Here is a 26059-nt window from a genome sequence, read left to right as displayed (position 1 = left end):
GAACAATGATTAAATGCACCACAGCAATCATACAAGCAGTAGGCAGCCAAAGCCTCTGTCTTTTCTCATTCATCAGATACAATGGTGTAAGAGAAGCTGTGGGGAGTTTGCAAATAGGAATACAACCACAACATGTATGAACTATACTAAAAGCACATGTGCTACAATCAAAGACCAACCTTTTGCTACCAACATTATTTATTTTTTGATAACTTTTTGCTTTATTGGCCAATCAGATCCTCTGTGTTCATTTCTGAACAAGGAGATTAACTGGTTGGTTTCCACTAGGTGGCACTATGTGAAAACATTTTCCATAATAAGATCTGACAGTAGTAGTTCAAAGACTGAATTATGAAATTCAGCGATCAAACACTTTACAAGAAATAGAGCTTTAAAGGATTTGAATGCTAAGTTGTGGGTTGTTATCCAAATTAACTTTTGTGCCAGAACTGGTGTGTGTGTGGAGAGGAGAGAGTCTCTCATTACGGAGTCCAAGACTGGGTAGGGAATAAAAACAAATAAAGGACACAAGCTGTAGCTTGGAAGAAATGGACGAGGTAAGTGAGTGCATCCAATCCTTGGGGAAAAAAAGCTCTGACTAGTTATGCTTATGTGCACAAATAATATTCCTGGCTGGCCTAGCTGTCAGCTTAGTAGCAACAATGCCTCTGGTCTCTATTCCATACATTACGGAAAAAGACAAAGAAGATGGCAAAGTAGTTTCATAGCTTAGAAGAGAACAGGTCTTGTAGCTGATCTGTTGCTGTTGCAGCTATCCTCTGACAGCTGTCACATTTCAGAGAAAGTTGAACACAGGCAGGGTGCTTCCAGAGTGACTGCTATTTGTTCATTTCAGAACCTTCCTTGCATAATGGAATCCAAGGAAATGTATGTGTGGTTCCCAGTCACCAATTCAGACACTGACTGGACCTGCTTGGCTTCAGACCATACTCTAGTGCAGAGGTCCCCAAACTAAGGCCCGAGGCTGGATAAGGCCTGGGGAACTTTTTTATCCAGCCTGCAGTGACCCCTGCCGCTCGCTGCCACCGCCTGCTCTTACTGGTGCTGCGCTGCGTGGCTGCCCAATTCCAGGTCAGAGGAGCACCGGAAATAGCTTGTGCGCATGTGCAAGTGTTATTTCCGGAGCACATCCGGGTTGGAGGAGGCCTGTGCACATGCACACAAGCTATTTCCAGTGCTCCTCCGACCCGGAAGTGCACTGGAAATAGCATGTGCGCACACATATGGGCGCACGCTCCCCCACCCTCCGGCCCACCGCACAATTGGCACTGGAGACACCGGCCTGAAGGGCGGTAAGTTTGCTGACCCCTGCTCTAGTGCAACCCAAATATTGTTCTTCTGTCATAGGCTACATGCAGAACTATAATTGACCAGAGGAGGATTTAGGGGAGCGCAACCAGTTCGCCCGCATTGGGCACCGAACCAAGAGGGTGCCGCAGGGGATTCTGCAACAATGATGAATAATGGAAGGCGAGGTGGGGGGTGAATTTTGGCGTCACATGGGATGCCGCTGAAATTCTAAAGCCCAAAGTTCACCACTGAATTGACTTTTCAGATTTCAAGAGGTACAGCACTGTGTGTGCACATTCCCACTATGTTCTGAGTACTGTCACCTAAGTTGCCTTCCCATGTTATATGTATGAAGAGGCAATGTATATTTGGCTCCACCCCCAACATCACAATGCTCCTCTCAACCCTTCACGTGTTGAGCATTTTCTCCCTACAGTTTAGAACCCTGAACTTCTGTTCATACATTTTCAGTCTGCAAGCTATTATGTGGTGGGGGTGGGGCTGTTGTTCATCACAGCACAGAAATAAAGAATGCAGTTAATGCAGAAGCGGGGGGAAATGGAGTAAAGCCAAAGTGACTTGTCAAGTCACATGAATAAATATTCTTAAATGAGGAGAGATTTTCTGTGTAAATATTTTTTATTCACACATAAAACCTAACATCAGTTTGACTTCATGTTTCATTATTGATTTTGCTTTGCAAATATTTACCAGGCTGCTTTTTAGGGAGATGCGTAACAACCCTTAAGTAAAATAAAAGGGTGCCACTCCTACTGAACTAGTACCCCTTTGGTCCCACAAAAGCTCCTGAACTCCTGATGTACACCTTCTGTTTCAAAATCACATGCTATTAATAGAACCACTGTGCTTGCTTCATACATGCATTTGGTAACTGCCATGCTTCTACAAGGAAAAGGGGGCTGTAAACTAAATGTGGTCCTTGCAGCTAAAGGCGTTAATTAAAAAGGTAAGCAACAAAGAGGAGCCACATGTTTTCTCGTTGCAGAAGCCCTCATGCTGCAAAACAAAGAACGCCATCTTTTTTTTTTTAAGGCCAGAGAGATGTGGAATGTTTGCACAGATCACCAAGAGGCGCATCAAGTTCATACATCAGGCAGAAGCTAAGCTGGCTTTTAAAAACAGTGCACATAAGAGATTAGGTGAACCCCAGTTCATTACCTCTCCAAGACTCTGCCTCTCCTGTCTCTCCTCGTAGGCGGAAGTGTAGAAGGGCTCATAAGTAATTAGGTCTGGACGCTCAATGTCATAAATGGCCTTGACTTTGGGAATGGCTGCTAAATCCTTATAATCAAGGATCTCATTGTCTACTTTTGCCTGAAGTTCAAAGACAGAAGATAAATTAAACACACAAACTTGAGATTTTTTTTTAAATATACAGTTCATTATTTAGGGACTTTGCTTATATAGTAGGCTTAAAGAAAAACCTTATAGCCGGTCTATTATTTCCTTTGGCCTTATGCATCTTTTTCAACAGGGTGGACCTTTTTTTTTTTTGCATTAAAGCCTAGACTTGGCAATACATCAGTCCCAGTCTGCTATGAAGTCTAAATTCAGCTCTGCCAGTAACTCAGTGGGTAGCCTTTGGGCAACAACACAATTATTTTTGATATATTCCTATCAACAAAACATAGGATAGGATATATTCCTATCAACAAAACATGCCATACATAAACCAGCTCCTGCCAATGTCTATGTCAAGGAGATGTTGAGAAGATATGGGGCAAAATCCTGTTAGAAAAGTTGTGGTTGATTTTTATTTGTTGCATTTAATTATATTTCTATCCCACTCATCCCTAAGAATTCAAAGAAACCTGAATTTAAAAAAATTAAAATATATGAAATGATTTATTTGCAAAATATTAAAGTGTAAAGCAGTCTAAAACAATCCCCTTTCCCCAGAAGAAACCAGCACAAGTCAGTTTCTAAATGTTTCACTAAAAATGATTCCACATTGGCTAATAAATGTTCTTCCTTAATAAAAGAAAGGAACAAAACAAATTGTGTGTACAACCAACTATGAATTGGGTTTTGCTGCATCTTCCTTGGGAGTGAGCTCTGTGTAACCATAGGATTTACTTTGCGCCTGTCCTTATTTTGCCTGGCAAACATGGTTAAAATAATGAAGTCTCACAAGTTGTTATAAAAACCTCGTGGAAATGGGCGTATCTTAAGCGCACCAGGCCCATTTCAGGATTTACAAGTCCTTCTTCACACATGGTGCATCTTGATAACTTCAGCACACTAAAGTATCCATTTAAATGTAAGCCAAATTTTTATATTCCATAAATAATTGTTTGTAAATTCACTTAATCTACATTCCCCCAAAAGAATATATGAAACGCTGTGATGCATTAGGATGCATCCTGATTACAAGAGTACAACAACAAGTAGAGGCCTCCAACGAAATACTGTGTGGGTTGTTGGGTGAGTTTGGTGCCCCACACAACCCCCACATTTCTTCCTCTCACTTCCCTTCCCCCAGGAGTCATTCCGCGTCTCTATCCTCCTGAGTCTCCCATAACACACCTGCCCTTTCACCCTCCAACCTCCTTTGTCAGTTGTCGTGCCATTTCTCTATGTCTAAAACTCTCTTCCCTCCCTCAGTCTGCCTCTTTCTCCATCCAACTTCATCATCCCTCCTCCATCTTCTCCTTTCTCCTGCTTCCTACTCCTAGCTCTCCTAGCTGCATCTACCCCTTTTGGTTCATTCACCTCACACACACCCAGTTCCAGTTTCTGCTTTGTGTTATTGCTCAGCACCTTCCACCGAAGCTGTCTCAGATCCAGCCCCCTACATTCTCATGTCTTTTCATTAATCTCTTTCCTCCTCCTCCTCCTCCTCCTGCATTCACCTTCAAGCAAACTTTGCCAGGAAGCCTGCTGTGTACTCCCTGATTCCAACATGTTTTTATGGCAGTAGACTGGGTGACTCAGGCACACACTGTTTTAGCACTGAGGAAGGAAATGAGAATTTACCTCCTTTGTACATAGGTGATGCCATTTTGGCTGCATAAAGACCAACACACATTCCATGAAATTGGAATATAGAAGTAGTCAATGCATAGTATGTTTAGGATTGCAGCCTAATAGCACAGTTCTATGTCTGCTTTCTAGGAAATACATCCTGCTATGTTCAGCTAGGCTTATTCCCAGGTAAGGGCCCCTCCAGATGTCCTTTTTATTGTGCCTTCATGAATCAGCTTTCAATGAAGTTTATGCCTACTTCACTTCTGATCAGCGCACGCCCTGTAACTTCCTTCTGGAAACCCTTAAGTTCTCAGACCACAAATACTCCAGTTTATTCCTTGCTCTGTTTTTGTTGCACTATAGCTCAGTGTTTTTCAACCACTGTTCCGTGGCACACTAGTGTGCCGCGAGATGTTGCCTGGTGTGCCGTGGGAAAAATTGAAAAATTCAAGAGAATTACTTTATATATAGTCAATATAGGCACAGAGTTAATTTTTTCAACATTTTCTAATGGTGGCGTGCCTTGTGATTTTTTTCATGAAACAAGTGTGCCTTTGCTCAAAAAAGGTTGAAAAACACTGCTATAGCTCACAAGTGCTGCTCCACACAGCAATAATTCAGTAACACTGGGGAAGCATCACAGAACAACGAATAAAGCAGAATGATACATGGACAGTATAAATTCACGATTAATGCACTATTATTGCATCAATGACAGCTATTGAAAATGCACCTGCCTCAACAGGTCCTAAGTGTGAATAAAATTACAGCTTTACACTGCAACCTTCTACATATTTTTCTGGGAGTAAGCCCCAATGAACACAGTGGGCTTACTGCATGAACAACATTCATATGGTTGTGAGGCTATTGTTACAACACCACAGAATGGAGAGAAGAGTGCCAAATTCTTAAGGTTCATTTGTCTGGTTTTAAGTGGAGAGGGGGTGAGATTAAATGGCTGGGATAATCCAAAACATTTTGGGGGGAGGAAGTCTAATATCTGGATAAATGGGAGTAACTGCTGAATATTGCTATTCATGAAGCTATCAGTAAAAATCTGAAGAAGTGTGCATGCACACGAAAGCTCATACCAAGAACAAACTTAGTTGGTCTCTAAGGTGCTACTGGAAGGAATTTTTTATTTTATTTTGTTTTGACTATGGCAGACCAACACGACTACCTACCTGTAAGTAAAAATAATGTTCATTCTTTTAGTCTGTATTACTTGACTTTTTTCTATCATAGCACAGGCTTACTAAAACTAGTTGCTAAAAGTATGTTACAAAGAGATGTGCATGCTACTATGTCTTCTTCAAACTTGTTTTGGAATGATTTCTAGCCATAACTGAAATGAGTCTGTGCAACTACAACTTTTAAAAGCCACTTTTGTTGAAGCCCAAGCATTCATGTCTGAACATTTTTAAGCTACTGCTGTTAAGACAAGACATTTTAATTATTCCCTTGTGCATCGGAATAATATATAAAGGTTCCCTGGAACTGCAGATTAGAGGCTATGCAATGTAATGAGGAGCTGACTTTTCCAAATTTGCTGAAGGCTCTGAATCCACCCATTTGAATATGCTGGCTTCACGCCAAAGTGTGCTCTGTAGTTTGAAACTAGCAGTTCATAAAGAGTCCTGATTTAGGCATGTGCCCCGGTTGATATGAACAGAAAGTCCTCTGTCAACTTTACTAGCTGCCATAGCATATGCCAGGCTGTTTCCGAAAATCACAGATCTATGGGTCAGTTGCTATCCACTCCATATGTTTAAAGCACATCCAGCACTCATTTAAAATCTCCACAAAGAATTGTGGGGAGCATAACTTCTTAGCAGTGCTGGGAATTGTCGCTCTATGAGAGGGAAACTACTCTTGCTATATATTTCAGCACACAAGCTTGGTGTGATATCCCATGCATGTAAAGGAAGTCTTCAAGCCTTATTTCTTCTCAGCCACTCAATAAAGAATAGAATGGAATCTGTCAGTTTCAATTTTTACTCAAGGCATATTGTTGGCAATACCTACCGCTGGATCAATAACCCGGAAAGTAACATTTCAAAGGCTTTGAAAGGCATGCATTTCTGGCTGAGGTTTCGAGTGCCTGGTGAAAACTCTGGACTTCTCATCTCACAGGTGACAAATCCCAGCTGCTACTTCTCCATAAGGTATCATTAATAAATAAAAAAGGTAAGACAAAATTATACTTACATAGATTGAATGGCCTGGTGAGCCAGGTATACTGGATCCAGGCCTAGAATAAATACTTTCCGATGATGTTCTTGTAGGCTGTAACAACAACAACAGCAACAAAAAAATAAGCTGCAAAGGCGTGGCTGCATTATATTTGAAACACAGAAAAGGTAGTTTTTCAAAAGACCATGTCAACATTTTTCAATGAAAACCGTAATGTTTTCATCTGGATCTTGTGAAGCAGGCTGGGTTTCTTTTGTGAAGGGGGGGGGGGGTTTCCCTGCATTTTGTTGACAGGCAAGAGCTTTCTAGGTATACGCAACTAGCAAGGGTAACAGCATAAAACACCAAACCACCAGAATACTATATCCTTGTCTATAGTTGGGAATGTTGTAGTTTGAAAGTGTTGGGAGTCAGCTAAAACTTGTGGTTAGGGTCCAGAACCTGCCTGCAATACCACACATTCCACCTAACATCCCTGACATCAGGCACGGGGAACCTATGGCTCCTCAGATGTTGTTAGATTACAACTCCTACCATCCCTAACCACCGGTAATGCTGGCTAGGACTGATGGGAGTTAAGAGTTCAGCAACTTCTGGAGAGCCACAGGTTCACCATCTCAGTCTTAGATGAACGCATAACACAACAGACATCACACCACTATAGGGATACGATGGTTTCAAAGGTTTCAGTGGTCTAGCTATGATATGGTAACCTTGTTTAGATTATTGCAATGAGGCTGCCTTTAAAGATGGTTCAGAAATTTCAGCTGGCTCATAATGCTAGTCCTTGCCCACTTGCAGTGACTTGCAGTGTGTTTGCAGGCTCATTTCAGGGTGCCAATTTTTTAACTACAACATCTTACACACCTTGGGACCCTAGTAGCTAATGGAATATGTGCCCTAACACTGTATCACTTAACCTTTACATTAAGGAGGAATCATTGCAGATATAGCAGCAACGTGGACAGCTGCAACACGTAAAAGAAATAGCCCACATTGATACAACTTTGGGAAAGTTACAGGATATTGGTAATTTGGTATTATGGTTTTAAATATATCCCTCTCAGACTTTTGTGGGTGAGCTGAGAGCTTGTTTGGACTCTGGCTCAGCACCTGGAGGCTGAGAAGAAGGGTGTGTCAGAAGAAAAAATAAAATATATATATATATATATATATATATATATATATATATATATATATATATATATATATTAGTAACTTTATATTACTGTAACATTTTTATATGTAACTTGTGTATTTTTGTAATATTTTGTTTCAGTTGTCTATTGTTGCTTTTGGTTTTTTGTACACTACTTAGAGATAGCTCTAACTGGTATAGAAATTAAAATCAATCTGTCAGTCAATCAATACTACAGTCTTCAAAGGGCCAAAAGCTATATAGAGGGCAACTCTACCACATCTCCTGCTAGTTTCCATCCATCCTCCCTCCCCCTAAAAGATTCCAAGTGTCATTGTTTATCCTTCTTTCCTATGCTAATTGTTATTTGCACCACATAGATTGTGTATTTGTGGTTAAGATCACATGCCATCAACTAGGAAGCTGCAGATTCAAATTGAAGCCCACTCATGAATTTCCTGAACTTAAGTCTGTGTACATAGAAGCAAGTTTTGTTGTATTTTGGGAGCTAGGCTTTCTCCTGGATAAAATGTGCACAGTACAGCAACCTGAGCTCTTCTAATGGCAAAACAAGTTTAAGCAATATAAAAATGGAAAGATAATTGTGGTCTAACTGAGCAACAAATAATTGTGAATGTGACATTATTTCACTTTTCAAGAGCAACAGCCAGTATGGATCCTTTTCTTAGTCAAGCTTAATTTATTTACTTTATTTATTTCATAAAATTTATATACTACAAGCATGCAAAAACAACCAAAGAGAACGAACATTGAGAGTGTCTATTCAACCATAGCAAAATTAAAATAAAGCATAGCAATACATTAAGTTTTGCAAAAATATGTCAAATAAATGAAAAGTTAATTACTCCAAATGAAAGATCAACATGCATGAATAGAATTAAAAAGAAATGCAAAGCATCCAGCTAAGCTGTTATGGCAATGAGGATTTATCTTCAAAGGAAATTAAGTACTTTCCTCTAACTACCCAATTGTGAGCTTTGTAGATACAAAACTAAGAACATCCTTAAATATTTTGGAGGCTTTTTGGGGGGGGGGGTTGACAATGTCAGGGTAATTCAGTTTGCATCCTCTTTCCCCAGTACTGCTGCTCTTTCAGTACCTTTTATTTTTCTGGCTGGTTTTTTTTCTTCTTCTCTAGCAATCCAAGCCAATCAAGGGCCACTTGGGAAATACAATAACTTCACAGTACCATTTAGTCAATTGGATTTGGCAAGCAGTTGATGACATCACTGAGGGCATATGAAGCCAGTGCTTGGTATGGGGAGAGAATGTCTCCACTGCCAAGCCAACTGCCATACCTTGGCAACACAGCCTCTCATCTGAACCTGGATCGAAATGTCAATGCTGTCTCTCCACATTACTGTAAACATAATGGGGTGCACATCTGAATACGTATTCTCATCTAGAATATGGCACAGTTAGGGGTTGATCAGGATTAAGAAGAATCAGCCCTGTTGCCTTAGCAATGAAGACATCTTGTCTCCCCCAGCAAACAATTCCATGCCCTTTCAAGACTATAAGAAATCACTAAAGGGGATGAAGTGGTGCTTGGCCTCCTTCTGCCTTTTAGTTAAACTCTTGGTGAACTTGTGCTTGTCTTTCAATAGCCAGCAACCAAGGCCAGAGAACAGAGATTGCACCCTGGACGGAAGAATGCAGTGCACCCTCCAGATCACAAACATTTCCAGAGTGAGAAGACAGAAAGCAAGGCTAGTTGAATTTCCTTATCTTTTAGAAGAGATTTCCAGTAACAGACCCTTCAGCCTTTCTGTCCAATTCCCAGCTTTATACTAGCACTTCTTTATTTCTTTTTTTATCTTCCCTTTCTTCCAGTGAGCTCAAGGTGGGGCACATAGCTCTCCCGCTTTATCCTCACAAGAGCCTGGTGAACTAAGGCTGAGAGACAGTGACTGGCCCAAGGTCACCCAGTGAGTTTTATGGCTGAGTGTGGATTTCAACCCATGTCTCCCAGGCCCCAATCCAACACTCCAACTACTACGACATACTGGCCTGTTTCACAATTGGTAAGCAAAATAGGTGTGCTGAGTTGTTGTCATTAAAATGGGATGCATTTAAATGTGGGGCTAGAAAGGTTGTTATCATTTATTTATAAAATAGTTATATACCACTGTATCATAAAAATGCATCACAGTGGTTTACAACACAACTTGAGGTTGGGTACGTGATAATGCCAAGGTTGTGGCATGATAGATGGGTAGATGATAATGCCAATGTATGGGACAGTTGCATATTCCTGCATCACCGGCAGTTGAACTACAGGTAGATGATCCTCAGGGTCCCTTCCAACTCTTTAAAAATTCTATGAAAATACCACCACCAAGCAGAACAGAATGATCCTCAGACTCAGTAATCTGGCCACAGCTCAGTGCTGGCTTTCTGCTCAGAGGCAGACATATCAGCAACACCATTTTGTACTTGTAAGAGGGTGGAGAAGCATCATTAGTGCCTCATGTTTTGTGCATTATACAAACCCAAATTTGGTATGTACTTTATTATTAAGCTTTCATGTGGAATGATTACAGTCAAAACATTTCAAAAATACTAATAAAGCTGTGGCCTTGTTTTTCCCTTTCTTCTACATGGCCACTGTTTTCTTCCTTGGTCCACCCCTCTGTTTATCACAATTCAACTTTGGTCCCTTACCAGCTTTCTGTTATTTTGACATTTAGCAAAATGACTGTCTGTAGCTCTGCCATTCAGCATCCCTCAACTTGATCTCATTTAGTTGTTATCATTTTGTATCCATGTGAAAACCTTTAGCTTAGCTGACATATTTCTGAACAAAACAAAAAAAAAAAAAAATTCCTTCTCTAAGGTGCTACTGGAAGGAATTTTTTTAATTTTTTATTTTGTTTTGACTATGGCAGACCAACACGGCTACCTACCTGTAACTATTTCTGAACAGCCAGGCTTTTGCATTTAACCTCCTTTTCTATATTAATCCTACAATTGCCACCTCTCTGCACAGATTTACAACTCTTAGTTTGAAGAGACAACTTGTATTTTAGGACCATTTCCTTAGTTTTAAGAATTATACTTATTTAGACCCTCTCCTTCAACCCTGTGGCTTTTTATTACTGAAGGGGTTTTTCCAAATGTTTCCAAATTACCAGATACTCTGAAATTCATCAAGATTTTGCACTTTCCCCCCAAAGACTGCTATTCCACCTGATGAGGATACATTGCAATTGCTGTAAAACAATCATTTGTTTTGTTTGGCTTATTTCCCAGCCTTTGAACACGAAGACTACATTTGCTGCCATGCTGTCTTCTCAACTATGTCTCTCTTCTCTGCAACCCTATGAATACTTATTAGGGAAATTACTTAGAAGGAACCTCTTGGAATGAAAGTAACCTGTTTGTAGGTCAAAACACCAATCAAGAGATTAACACCTCGACCTATGCTGAAATTCTGCCTTAATTTCAGGTGTAATAAGTACTGCAGAATTTATGTTCAAAATCCCCACCCTACCCCCAAGTTAATGTTGTCAATTCAATAAACCACAGCTGACTTGCAAAATTTGGGGCAGGCGCATTTGTTTTAGGCAGATTGGTATATGAAAGATGCCAATGGCCCAGGGAGTTTAATCATCAAAGTACAGCTTGAACACTGCTCATGTTGATTATTCCTCTCTAAATATATGTTATTGCTTTATGTTTGTTTCTTGCATCAACCTATGAGCCCAAAGCAAAAGGATATTCATGTTCCTTTTGCATTAAGGGCATATTGTGCCATGTGCTGCTATGGTTGCAGCAAGTCATTTATAGCATATACTCTATGAAAACCACACTCTCCCCCAAAATGTATTTCCCTTGTTATTTAAGTTGGGTGGGTTTACATCTTAATTAAAAGCGCCTCTGCTTTGCCTTGACATTAGTTTTGCCATGCACTGCACATAATATGGACAGATAACTTCTTAAAGCACCGGAGTCATCCACATCATCCTGATACAGTGATGTGATGTTGGGCCATTTCTACATTACAGATGTTCAAGTCATGCTCTATGGAAAAGTATGGGGTAAGTACACCATATCTGGAAGAATCCCTTGAACATCAATCCAACTGGATGCACTACTACTATAAGGTATAAGGACACTGTTCCAGTGCTGCTTACAGTACCTGCCTTAGTTTTTTGATGGAGTTCATTATACAAGGTGGTGAAAACAGCTGGAGAAGAAGGGAACAATTTCGTTTTGGTTTGCAAAGTTATTCTACAGTCATTTAACATTGCTAGAAAGAGTTCAAAATAATAGCTCAGTGGAAACAAAATGCAGTGCGGATCATATTCATTTTATTTTTTTATTTTATTTTATAAGATTTTATTATTTTCTATTAAGACAAAAGAAAAACATGGCATAAACAACAACAATAACAATACAAAAATACAATACATAGACACAGCACAAAAACACAATCAAACAATTACAATAAAAAGAAACATATACAAACCTTTAAAATAACACTTATCCTCTTACTTTTCTTATTACTATCTTCTCTGTTTTGGGGGACTTCCCCCATTCCCTCCACTGTCTTCAAAAACATATATATCTTCTAGGTAGCTTTTGTGTCTTATTCTATTCACATTTGCTCAATTTTTAATGCACTTTGCTTTACTTAACCATATCTTAACTTAAACACCAAATCTTAACACATTTTCTAACAATTAAATCTTTCACACAAAAATATCTTACTAACAATTTTATCTAACATATACCTGCTAAAGCCGCTATTCTATTTAATTCTGCTCAAATATTCAATTTTACTGATTTAACTAGATAATCTTTGAATTTCTTCCAATCCCGTGACACCTTCTCCTCCCTCTGGTCCCGGATTCTGGCGGTCAGTTCTGCGAGTTCCATGTATTCCATCATCTTCATCTGCCATTCTTCCACCGTTGGTATCTCTTCGCCTTTCCATGTTCTTGCCAATAAAATTCTAGCTGCTGTTGTGGCATACATAAAAAACACTCTATCCTGACTGGGTATCTCTTCATTAGTTATGCTCAGAAGGAATGCCTCTGGTTTCTTACAAAAGGTAACCTTCATTACCTTCTTGAGTTCATTATAAATCTTATCCCAGAAAGCATTTACCGCTGGGCACAACCACCACATATGAAAAAAGGTACCTTTCGCATGTTTACATTTCCAACATACATCTGACATTTTGGTATTCATCCTGGCTATCTTAACTGGTGTCAAATACCATCTGTAAACCATTTTCATTATATTTTCTCTTAAACTATGACAAGCAGTGAATTTAATACCTTTTTGCCACAATCTCTCCCAGTCATCCATCATAATATTATGTCCTATATCTTTCGCCCAATTTATCATTGACGATTTAACCAATTCATCTTTCGTATGCCACTCTAGCAAAAGATTATACATTTTGGAGAGGTTTTTAAAATTCGATTCTATCAATTCTGTTTCCAGTTTTGATTTTTCTACTTGAAAACCAACTTTTTTGTCCATTTTGAATGTTTCATATACCTGATGATAATGCAGCCAGTCGGGGACCTGGCTTTTCACTTGATCGTAGCTTTTTAGCTTAAAAGAGTCCCCTTCCTGCTGCAATATGTCCATATATCTTAACCAGTTTGCAGACATGTTCGGTCTCTTATAGGCTTTGGCCTCCACTGGAGAAATCCATCTAGGGGTCTTTCTCTCTAACAAGTCTTTATATCTAGTCCAGACCTGGTACAGGGATTTTCTAACTATATGAGACTTAAAAGTTCTGTGGATCTTAACCTTGTCATACCAAAGGTATGCATGCCAACCGAACATATTATCATATCCTTCCAAGTCCAATACATCAACGTTCTCTAGTTTAAACCAATCCTTTAGCCAGCAAAAAGCCGCTGCTTCAAAGTAAAGTCTTAAGTCCGGCAGGGCAAAGCCTCCTCTCTCTTTAGAGTCTGTTAGAATCTTAAACTTAATTCTTGGCTTTTTGCCCTGCCATATAAACCTTGATAAGTCCTTTTGCCATTTCTTAAAACAGTCCAGTTTGTCCAAAATTGGTATGGCTTGGAATAAAAACAGCATCCTTGGTAGGACATTCATTTTTATCACGGCAATTCTTCCCATTAACGACAGTTTCAATCTTGTCCATATCTCCATGTCTTTCTTTATTTCCATCCACAGTTTTTCGTAATTGTCCTTGTACAGGTTCAAATTCTTGGTTGTGAGATTGATACCTAGATATTTTACTGTTTTGACAAAATTGAGGCCCGTGCCTTCCTGTATTCTTTGAATTTGTTCTGCACTCAAATTTTTTCCTAAAACTTTGGTTTTCTGCTTGTTTAATTTGAAACCAGCTACAAGTCCAAATTGTTCAATTATTTCCAAGGCTCTGGGGACACTGCTTTCCGGTTCCTGCAGGGATAACATCAGATCGTCTTAACTTGCAGTGTTACCACCAAAGTCCATAGAGTAACTTGTATCTGGTTACAAAGAAGTCAAAATGTCTCCACTGGTAAACAGTCACTGAGACACCAACAAAGAAAAAATGGCAACAATGTATCACAGCCCGCTACTGACCCGGAATCCTAATCCAGAGGGTGAGGGGCATCTTCTTTTGCCATATCAACTGTTTTTAAATCCTTAAACATCCTTTAAGCAACTTTTAATCCACTTTTAAAAAGTTTGGCAGAGTTCGCAAAACTTTCCCGTTAGTCGCGGCTTTGATCTTTTAGCGCTACCAAGCTCGCGCAAACAGTTCAAAGGGAACAGGCTTCCTTTTGCAATTTCCTCTGCAAGCAGTGCTCTTTAAACTTGTAAAATAATCCAATTCTTTAACTTACAGAGTTTCTTTGGAAGTTTCTGTGTAGGAAGTGCCGGGTGCTCAGGTCTGGCGGGATCGCTGCTTTGATCCTCCGCAGGCAGTCGCTTCTTCAGTCCCGTGCTGGGGCTCCGCTCGCCTGACTTTCCCCCTTACGAGGGTCAATCAGGAGCGGAGACAGCACGTCTGGGACCCACGAAGCCGTCGGTCCATGGGACGCTCTTCCCGTGGCTTTAAGGGACCCGTGGCGCAGGCACGGAGATCCCTATCGCCTAGCGGAGGACGGAGCCTTCGGACTCCCGTCCGCCATTGACTCGGCACCTAACCGGAAGTCGGATCATATTCATTTTAATTAAAATTTTAGGGCACCTCTCAGATAAGTTGTCACTGGCTGTTTTCAAATGTCATGCTAAGCCATGGTTTAATATTATGAGAATCAGTCGCAGAAAACTCATGCACTCCCCTCTTCCACTACAATACAGCTACAAGGACCATTTTAGATTAACCACAGTTTAGCATTTCCTCTGAGCTCTTAACTGTTATTAAGTTATAGTCAGTTGAAACAAGCAGGATTAAAAACCTATAGTTTGAAGTTGGCTTGGTTCAGAAAATCATAGTGAAGATTAACCAGTCTGTCCTTGTTCTGACAACCATATCAAGCTGTGGTTCATCAAAATAGAAGCAAAAAGTTCCAAACTCCTCCTTCTGGCCACAGTAGAGGGGAGTGCACATGAGCCTAAGGCTGATAGGTCATCATTATGTGTGAATGAGGTCACTGTGTGCAACATCAGCTCTGTTGCTTTAGTGGAGTTCATAGCTGAACTATATGTGACAGCATCAAATTTGTAAGCAACCTCCCAGCCTATTTCTTAGGGAGATTCAGGTTTTGGCACACTCAAGGGAGAGCTAGGAATGTGTGTTTTTGCAGTTAAATTGCCTTGCCCATACTGCTTTCTCAAATGCTGGGAACAGCATTTTGAACATAAAAATTACCCATTAAAAAGGTTTAAGCACTTCCTTCTTCAGTGATGCTGCAATCAATCTTGAACCCTGCACTCACAACACCTACATTTCCCTTAAAAAGGGGGTGGGGAGGAGACAAGAGACCAGTAATAGATTACCTGGCATCCCATATAGTTTGGCACTCAGTTCACCATTTAACTCAGTGTCAGGTGCTTCTAAAAAGTTATGCTTGTAAGGAATTAGCCCAAAGACCTGTGGAACCAGTGGAAACAGCCAATTCTATCAGTATATGCCTTTGGCTTCAGGGATTTTTAAAGAAACCACAGGAGGTGTATAGAAGTTCTGCATGTTAACAATATTGCATTTCCAGTAACTATCATACTTAACTACGTTGGGTTTAATAAATAAATAAAAATACAAAAATTGGGATCGAAATCTCACAACAGATGACTTCTCCCTATTAATCTAGCTGCAAAGTGATGATAAATCTGTGGCTGCTGGAAGGGGTGCTGGCCAGATTATCCCCATGTGTGCAACAGGATACAGAATTTGCTATGTCTTAACCACCAATTCCTGATAGGCTATGCTGCTGAAGGTAGACTTCCAAAATGAAATGAAGCTTTAGCATATGTATCATGCTTTCCCATCATTTCCACCTGCTTTTCCTGGCTCTTATGCTTTTCTTGCCAGGTGCAATAATTTTGAACCTACTGACACTTTTCATTCTCATATACATATAAAAATGAACACCTGATCCACCTGAAGCAGGAGAAAGGAAAGAAGACTGAAGGAGATGGATGAACACCAATAATTAAACACACATGACCAGAGAAAACTGAAGTACTACCCTTCACTTGTAAAGTGAGGTTCAGCAAAGTCAATGAGGCTGTTTAAAGTCTTCAATGATCCATTGTTCAAAAACATAAACCAGGTTTCCCCACAACCACTTTAGCTGCACACATACCTTTAATCACTGCATGTTAAATTCAGCAGGCAAAGCTTTCCTATCATTAAAGATGTAGTGACAGTTAAAGGGCACAAGAAGTTCAGAACCTTTGCCAGAGAAGCCAACAAACTGTACTTGTAAAACTGCTCAAGAAACGTTCTTCCAAACAACATGCTTTAAATTTGCAACAGCACAGCAAACTTATTTTTAAAGCCACCACTTTGCCATTTATAATTTTTAAATGTTTAGGGTGTACCCAATGTTTGAACCTAATAAAGTGATTGCTTGCAAAATGGCTTTCTAAATTTCCCATGAAACATCTGGCAAGCTTTGAGATCTAAGAATTACTGGCACTTCTACTGCTGAATGTAACCTTAGACAGGAGACTTGATTATAAGCAACCATTTCAGCAATAGCTAAGTAACTGTGATGAGTATAAGCCAGACAAATTGGGCACACAGTCACAAATACAATACCCCAGCTACCTGTGAAACAAAACCATGCCCGTGAAACTACACCATTGTTTCCTTTACACATATATGTTAGTTAATTTAACGAGAATGGGGAAACTCCCCGTTAAGCTGGTCTTGGGAAACTCCTACAGAGAAAAAATATGCACCAACTGTGGGATATATATAGAGGATCATGCTGTTCCCAGGATGCAAACCAACAATGTCTGGGTATATCATTAGACCTCATACATGCAAGTGGGGACTTGGGATATTTCATGCATATGAATGCCTTCTTCAATCCTAGCCCAGGAAATTTGAGGAGAACAGGAAACGGAGGTTGTAGTACTTGTTTTAACATCTCCTCCTTCAAAGTGAAAGGTAAAGGAGAAGGGGAAGGAATATGTTAAGTACTGTGTTGTGGGGTTGGTATGGGCTGACAACTGGAGTCTGAGTACAAAACAGGAGTCAAAAAGTGCCCTTTTTGCTCAAAGATGTCTTGGTTTGGATGATTTCTCTTCTTGAAAGCTGCATGTGATAGAAGCCATTTTTATTCCAGGAGATCACTGAATTCTCACCAATCCATAGAGAGAAGGCACAGCCTTTTCTCCCTTGAATGTTCTCCACGGAGGTCAAGACTCATGAACATTACTTGTCTGTAAGTCTTGTCGTCCAACAGAGAATGTTCAAGCAAGGGAATGCAATACCTTTTATTGAACTGACTTCCACTGATGACAAATGTTATGACAATTGTTTCCTCAGGAAATACATGAATAAAAACCCCTGAATAATCAGTAGAGGAATCATGCAATGTAGCATTTCCATTATCCAAAATGATAGGTTTTTGTAACTTTTGCCATACATGTACATTAGAAACAAAACATCAAAACGCTACTTCTTGTGTGCCAGTTTTTAGGAAACACACAGTATTGAGTGCAGAAATTCAAAATCAAGTGTACATTTGCAAATTAGAAATCAAGCGTACATTTTCAAAAGAAAAAGTAAGTGCTCAAGTGAGGTGATGGTGAAGGAGGAAGTGGTATCAACAGCAGAAACTGCAAATATGAGTGCAGAAATCAGATATCTTCCCACAGAACTGTCAGATAAGAAGTGTATAAATTCACAACTGCAAACCTCTGATGAGCGTGGCCTGCGAAGAACCAAACTCTTTGGATAAAAGAAATCAGATGAGGAATGCTGCCATAAAACAAAGAAAAGGGAAGAAAGAATGAAAATGGCAATGGTTTCTCTCAGGGCCCCGCCAGACTGGCGTTTTATTGCAGGTCTCAACTTAATAGTAATGCACTCACAGTGGAATTATTCTGCTTTATTAGTTATTCCATGATGCTTCCCCAAGGCTACCACACTGGGCTTACTCACACTACACATTTAAAGCACTTCTATAGTACTATAAATACCAGCATTTCCTTCGAAGAATCCTGGGAACTGCAGTCTGTTAAGGGTGCTAGGAATGGTTAGAAAACCCCTCCCTTTTGCCCTCACGAAACTACAATTCCCAAAGATCCCTGAGAAGGAGAATTGATTGTTAAAAGTGGTTTAAATATGTGGTCTGGATGTGCCCATTATTGTTGTCTGGAGAGGCTTAATCCCACCAAAAGTGGGACAAAAACAACCCAGAACAATTGTAATATGAAAAGTGATGGGATTTCAGCAAGAAGTTACAGAATATACACTGAATGAAAATGAAGCAGCATGACACCCCCAAAACATTTGCAGGTGCAAAACAGGACTGAAAGAGGGATGGTGCACAAATACCCTGATAGCACCGGGGGCACAGATTACCATGAATGTGCAATAAAAAGGGCAATTGGAGGTGCAACTAGATACAGAGAAATGTAAAAAGGTTTTTTCCCCCAGTGGGGGGGGGGGAGACATTTCATCAAAACCAACTTGGTAACACATACTGCTAATGCAGCAGTACATCCTATCAACAGAAAATCTCCATCTGGCAGGCAACCATAAAAGAAAGAAACATCTCTACACTTAAAGCGTTGCTTTCCTTCCTGCTTATTTTGGCATCAGTAACCTTCTATGAAAGAAATCAAAAGGGAAATGGATCTTAAGCAATCATTGTTTTTATGGACTCCACCTAAAACCTAAACCAGTAAGAACTCTCACAGTTAAGGAGGGTGCAATCCAAGTACAAATGCAGACAAAAGACAGCCCAATGAAGCTGCTTCAACAACAAACAGTTTTGACAATGTGTATTTTGGCTTTCAGAAGGGGGGGGGGGAAGCAAATACAATTTTGACTCCATGTAGTATTAAGTACCTTCTATAACTACCACTTTCCACACTTGGTGTGTGAATGCTTTGGCATGTTGAATCATCTTCAGCTAAGGAAAGAGCACTTGCTCGTATAAGAGGGGGGGGGAGAAATGAGATACTTGGAGGGAACATCTTCAGTTTCCTTGGGAACTGGGAATAAACCCAATGGATTTTGAAAGGTCATTCTGAATTAGTGAGAGAATTCTCATAATAGCAGTGGTGTTGTTGTGGGTGATACAACACAATTAAAGTCTCTTGGTCTTATTTCAGCCAGTGCAGAGGACACAAGCTATTCAATTCTATTATGGGAGTTAGGGTTCGGTGAAAATATCCTCCACTGGTTTCTGCTGGTGAAGGGGTTCCGCTGCTGGAGGCCCCTCACTATGCACAGCAGAACACATGCCACCAGCAGCAGTTGTCCCACTGGTGGTAGTTAGCATAGGACCTGAAACAAGGCCCTTCAGGAATAGAGCAGGGCTGGCAATGCAACTGCTGGATCTATTACCTGAGGAACTGGGCAGCCTGTAGGTGGTGCAACAGAACAGGTGGAAAAGCTGGGGGCCACCTCTAGCTAGCAGGACTGGACATGCAGCAGAGAATCTGCCACATCCCTACCTGCAGTTACCCTGATCTTACTGATCTCAATGATACAGAAATATGCATAGTGGCTTCTGTCACAACCTTGAAATTACTGACACTATTAATTTTTTTATAACGTAATAAAATACCGTATTTTCCGGCGTATAAGACGACTGGGTGTATAAGACGACTCCCAACTTTTCCAGTTAAAATATAGAGTTTGAGATATACTCAACCGCAGATTCTCCACCCAGCGTATAAGACGACCCCCGACTTTTGAGAAGATTTTCCTGGATTAAAGTAGTCTTATACGCCAGAATATACAGTATTCACCCCCATGCCCTACAAAATCAGTTTTTTTAATTTGGCAGTGTATATTCAATGTCCATATATTGCTGCAAGCAACAGCATTCATTCTAAACATGAGGAAGCTGCATTAGTCTACTGCAGTGAAAAACACCCAAGCCTTATGGTATCTTAAAGGCTAAGCAATAATGTTATGGGCCAGTGCCCATTCTGCCAGATATATGAAGTGGTCAGCTATGTCAGGAGGTATATAAGCACACATACTGGTAATATATACAGAGAGGAGGAGCAGAAATTGTGGCCAACAGATAAGACGATGTAAACAAGCAGGTCTGTCAAATTACTATTTAGACTATAAATAAATACAGCATCCAACTATATGACCCAAACAATTTCAGTAATGGTGACATGAATCACCCTGACAACTTCATATAAATGACAGGAATTCAAGAGTGTGGAAAAAATATAATAGTATGGAAAAAATGAAATTTAATAGAATGTCAAAAGTATTGCAGTAAAGACCTTCAGGGTCTCAAGAATATAACTTTTCCAATAAGGCAACAAGTCTTTTATTAAATGTCACATTATTTTCCATTACCAATTTGAGGCTGTGTCTCTTTTCCTATTTTTTTGTGCCTGCTGCTGCCCACATCCCTTCTTGCCCCCCTCTCAGGAATGTACGAACAGCCAAATCAATAATTTGAGGTGGCAATATTCTCTTCGTAAACCACACATTTAGCTCACAGGAAAGTAATGTTGTTTTTGACAACATATGATAGTGCTGGTAGGATGCTGCCCAGGACCTGTTGGGAAGCGTTTGCAGGACTGAGTGCCATTGCAAAGGACACTTGGAAGTAGAAAATATTTGGATGCAGGCCAGGCTATCTGCTTGCTGTGCAGGAAACAGGGTCTGTGGGTCACTCCCATGATGGTCTGCCTTAAGTAATCAGAAAGCTGTCTAATGCCACAAGACCCTATACTTCTTCTAAGTAAGGTGGGTGGAATCTGCTCCTGCAAATGCAGGCTGCCAAGTGTGCTACACACCCCTTTCAACAGCAACAAAACTTACCCTTAGCTTTTCTTCACCCTTTGTGGACTGCTTACAGTCAGGGTGCCAAACTGTAGAACCTGGAGGGTGGAGAGAGAAGAAGTCAAGTCATATTGCGTTCAGTTCAGAAGAAAAAAGTGAAGTGAAAGTATTTCATTTCACCCATCCAAGGCAGGATTTAAGGCAGTTTTGCTGGGTCAATTTCCTTTTGGAGGAAAAACAACATAATGAAGTATTAATAGTTGTATTGTAATAGTCTCTTTATTGACAAATGTACAGCTAAAGGAGCATGGAAGCATGCAAACAGCAAACAGTACTGAAGTAATATTATTACCCTGAATTCTCAAGAGCTGCTTCTGCTGTGGACAACCTATCACTCAGGTTCTAACTACCAAGTCACTTTCTCCCATCTCCACTAAGAATTCAAATCAATTTCACAGTGCCCCTGGCACTGCAGCACTACAGTGGTACCTTGGTTCTCAAATTTAATCCGTTCCGGGAGTCCATTTGACTCCTGAAACAGTTCGAAAACCAAGGTGAGGCTTCTGATTGGTGAATGCCCAATAAACAAACCATCTGAGGAGCCCTCAGTAAAGAGTGCTTGCATTTACCATTAAAAGGTCTTTAGGAAAAAAAATCCACCCCTGTCTTCACAAAAGCCAATGTCAAAATTAACTAGCATCCCAAAGAAGCCAAAGCTTGCGTTTAAATCCCATTTGACTGTGGGAGTAAAAAAACATGCCTGACACTAAAAAGAAAATGGGAAATTCCCAAAAGTTGTGCTTTTTATTAGCTACAGTACAAGCAATAAAGCAAAGGAAATCCTCTCCCAACAAAAGCAGGAGGTTTACAGAGTAAATGTCAACAGTATGGGGAACCTTTATTCAACAAGATCCACCTTCGGCACTGTAATAAAGGATGATAATCACATGGCATTTATTATCAGCACACTCCATTATAAACATTTTCATGAGGAGGGCACAGATTTGGGACAAGTGGGAAGTAAAGTCACTCCTTTCATGTCCAAAAGGTTCCAATGTCATGAGAATATTGGCTCAGAGGCAAAGCTACCGGTAGTCAAAACTTGCAGCCAAGGTAAGAAACACAATATAGGCTTTATCCTGCCAGCATACTCCTCAGTCACGTAGCTCTGGACTGCATCTTCTTCTTCAAGAAAATCTACAATAAGCCACGTATTAGGCCAGCAACCACATTTAGTGCCTCTAGTGCAGCCAAACTGCAGGAGGCAGTGGAAGATAGGTGTGATAGGCGTGCCTGGCATGCTCTGGTCCATGGGGTCACGAAAAGTTGGACACGACTGAACAATAACAGTGCAGACAGGCTATTGAAGAAAAGCACAGTCACAGGGAGGCCTGAGGATAAGTCTAGTTTCCTTAGGTAGTTTCTGGGTGGGATTCAGTGCCACACTCTTCCAGTCATTCCATCTGCACAAGTATTTCAGCTTGCCAGTGGGAAGCACCCTCCACCTCCTTCCCTCGCACACCCTGTTCTGAGTGTTCTCCTGACCTCACCCAGAGCCAATTTTGGGGAGTGTAGTGGGAGGACAAGAGGGAATCCCTATTGTGCAAGTGGAAGTCCTGGTGCAAGACTTGGTCTGCCAGAGCTTATTAGGTGGATCCCACCCTCTCATTCTTTCCTTGAACTTTCAGCTTTCTTTCTTTTTCTTTCAGGTAGGTAGCCGTGTTGGTCTGATGCAGTTGAAATATATATATATAAAAAAAATAAAAAATGTCCAGGAGCACCTTAGAGACCAACTAAGTTTGTTCTGGGTATAAGCTCTCGTGTGCATGCACACTTCTTCAGATACCAAAGAATCTGAAGGGATGCAGGTGGCGCTGTGGTCTAAACCACAGAGCCTAGGGCTTGCCAATCAGAAGGTTGGCGGTTCGAATCCCCACGATGGGGTGAGCTCCTGTTGCTCGGTCCCTGCTCCTGCTAACCTAGCAGTTCGAAAGCGGGAAGGTGTAAACGGCGTTTCCGTGCACAGCTCTTGCTCGCCAGAAGCAGCTTAGTCATGCTGGCCACATGACCCGGAAGCTATACACCGGCTCCCTCGGCCAATAAAGCGAGATGAGCACCGTAACCCCAGAGTCGTCCATGACTGGACCTAACGGTCAGGGGTCCCTTTACCTTTAAGGTGCTACTGGACATTTATATATGTTTTAAATAAGTGTTTAGCCTTTTTACTTGTGAAAATGAAAGGCAAGAAAAGACACAGAATTCTACCAAATTATTACATGAGAAGGATGCCTACTTAACTAATACGTTAAGCAGGGATAACTAATAAGCACTAAGTTTTTTCATTATAAACTTAATTTTTATTCACCAGTTTTTATTCTTAAATTACCTGAAACATACTCATCTAACATTTTTTTCATTTGCAAACATTTTCCAAGTGTCAACAAGCAGACAAATAAGATGATCCAATGGAAATCAGCCACATTTGTACATAATGCTAAACCAAATCATGAATTAGGGTGAAAGTGCAGGCACTTGGAGATGAGATTGCAACTGCTTTGCTCCTTCCTCAGTTCCCTTTAGGTCATCCAGTGTTTGGTCTAGCATGTTATCTGAACCTGTTCTCAGGGTTAAGCTCTCTCCTCCATACCCAAGAGCTGTAGTCAAGATTTGGAGAATATGAAAATTGGGAGAGGGGTCACCAAATATTTCTGGCAGAGGGATTCTCCAGCAGATATAGTTCATAAATAGTGGTCTGAAATGTTACATACGAATTACTAAAGAAGTGGATCTTTCTCAGTCACTTTGGTTTATTTTATTTATTTATATCAATTTGATTCTGCTTTTTCACATGTTCAAAGTAGCTCCCAAACTTAAAAAAAGTCCTGTCCTTACCTTGCAGGTACATTTCTTCTCCTTCTGTGAACATCTGATTGCATCTGCTGCATCGTGCACAGCTTGGATGGTAATGCTTGTCCCCTGCCTGCAGAAATACAAATGCAAAAAATATGTTCTGACCCATACCACACTTCATCATTATTCATTATAGCCTGGTTGTGAGTTGTTTTGTGTTGCCTTTGGCAAGAAAAAGTGACCAATATATTAATACATAAATAAATAAATTCTGAATGTATGTATGTCAATATATAAACTCACATTCCTCACTGCTCCATTTCAGCTTTGGCCCAAAGGGACCATTTGCTTGTTTTAATAGCAAGAGTATTGCTATTCCTGGTATTCCTCTTTCCTTTCCACTGCTATTAGCCCTGACTCTTAGGAGACATATAGCCCCTGTGGAAAACTGGGATTGACACTTAAATTTAATTTACAATGACCATTCACTGGCTGTACAATAAGGTAAGCATTCAATATATTGTTGGCCTGAGTTGGATTTAAAGTTGCAGTCTAGAGGTGATAAATGCTTTTTAATCTCATTACTAAATCCAAATACTCTTAGTCACCCAAGTCTCCTAGATAAGTTGATACGAGACTGAATAGACTTAAAAGTTATTCCATTTATATTATTTAATAACTTGTATCCCACTTTTTCACAAAGTAGTGAATTAAAAGCAGCTCACATAACTCACACAACACATAGATCCACACAAATCCAGCATAACACAAATCCAGCATGACACAAATCCAGCATAACAATACAAAAAAATCAAATACCAGCAAAAAAGCAACATCAATAGTTGAGGTAATAACACTAAAGCAAAAAAGTGTAGGACTATAGCAACTAAAAGTCTTCTGGAACAACCGTGAATTGGCAAAGCATCGCAAGCAGGGGTCTCCAGCTTTTCGGGGCTCAAGGGCACATTTGAAAATCTAGGAAAGTGTGGTAGGCACCACCAAATACCTGTTTCATGGAAGAAAAACTGATGAAGTTCGGGATCACCACCCCCAGCAAACAATAACAAAACATCTTTGCTGTGGCACACCCACCCCTCTCTAACAAGAAACACTCTCAACCAAACAAAAAATAAATTGTGTCTGTGTTCTTTTATTTTTTTTTTAAAAAAACCTTTAAAAATGAGGAGTGGCAGGAGGCCATAGTGGGTGCCAAGGGGCATGTTTGAGGGTGCCATGGTGCCCACGGGGACCATATCAGGGACCTCAGGTCCAAAGGAACAAAATGTCAGCGTCTGACGAACTGCACTCAAAAGGGCATCAAGTGAGTGCCCATATTAATGGGGAATGCCAAATTCCTTTTGTGAAGATGTATTACTGGACACCACTAAGCCTAGAATCTTCAGCATTCTTATTAGGGTCCAAGTCCTTCCAAGTAAACATACATCGAATAAGTAAGTTTGAAGTGAAAGTAAGGAAGCACTAAACTATGGGTTCTTAGCTGCATTCAATTACATGATCATCTATGGCAAAAGACCAACAGATTGTTCTCTGTTGGGTCCTCTCACTTGAGGCAAAGGTTAGCATTAGCAAGAGAATTACACAGAATGACAGCATTATAAGTCAATGATAGTAACTGAGACTTCATTGCAGCCTTAGTCTCCCCACTGGCAAATTAGGAAAATTTCAAGTATCAGAGAGCTGCCTAAATATATTGAACAAATCAAATTAAAAGCAAAATAGATTGAGTGGCTGCACTTGCTAATACTTGCATAACCATGAACTGCAGAATTTAACAGAAAGAAGAAACATATACAGTAAAACTTTTTTAAAAAAAGGTATGTGTGTTTGGAAACTGTGCAGAATTAAAATGATAAACCAGGAGTCAAGAGAGCTAATGTCATCTCATTCTAGAACTTAATTCCACTGAACCATTCATTGTCTGATTTCCTGCAGAAACCTGTCTTTACTTAACAGGCTAGTTAACCCCAAATCAGAGATGCTTAGGGATCATAAAAACAAAAACACTAGCCTCCCTTAGCTTCAGAGTTTTATTTTTTTATTTTTTGGGAGGGGGGAGGAACTAATAACATGGTTTTACAACATCTTTGGGGAGGCGTAGATGCACGGCTGCAGTTGTTAAGAAACAGATCTGGCTAGCCATTCGAAATTCTTTAAAAATAAGGCTCTCTTCCTTATTT

General features: G+C 40.3%; 1 protein-coding gene across 36 annotated transcripts in view; it reads right to left on the bottom strand.

Moving 5' to 3' along the window:
- Positions 1 to 26059, bottom strand: part of ABLIM1 (actin binding LIM protein 1) — a 215613-nt gene that overhangs the window by 41465 nt on the left and 148089 nt on the right. For 27 of the 36 annotated variants that reach the window (XM_033149611.1, XM_033149600.1, XM_033149597.1 and 24 more), the window contains 5 exons: positions 23904 to 23991; positions 21051 to 21109; positions 17943 to 18005; positions 6508 to 6585; positions 2491 to 2646 (listed from right to left, as the gene is read on the bottom strand). In XM_033149611.1, coding sequence (XP_033005502.1) covers positions 2491 to 2646; positions 6508 to 6585; positions 17943 to 18005; positions 21051 to 21109; positions 23904 to 23991 — 444 coding nt within the window. Of the gene's footprint in view, positions 1 to 2490; positions 2647 to 6507; positions 6586 to 11792; positions 11841 to 17942; positions 18006 to 21050; positions 21110 to 23903; positions 23992 to 26059 lie in introns of all 36 variants that reach the window. The other 9 variants (XM_033149584.1, XM_033149591.1, XM_033149593.1 and 6 more) reach the window with 2 other exon arrangements.

This window comes from Lacerta agilis, chromosome 5 (genome assembly GCF_009819535.1).
Source record: "Lacerta agilis isolate rLacAgi1 chromosome 5, rLacAgi1.pri, whole genome shotgun sequence".
Taxonomy (NCBI): Eukaryota; Metazoa; Chordata; class Lepidosauria; order Squamata; family Lacertidae; genus Lacerta; species Lacerta agilis.
This window is presented reverse-complemented; position numbering and strand designations above follow the sequence as displayed.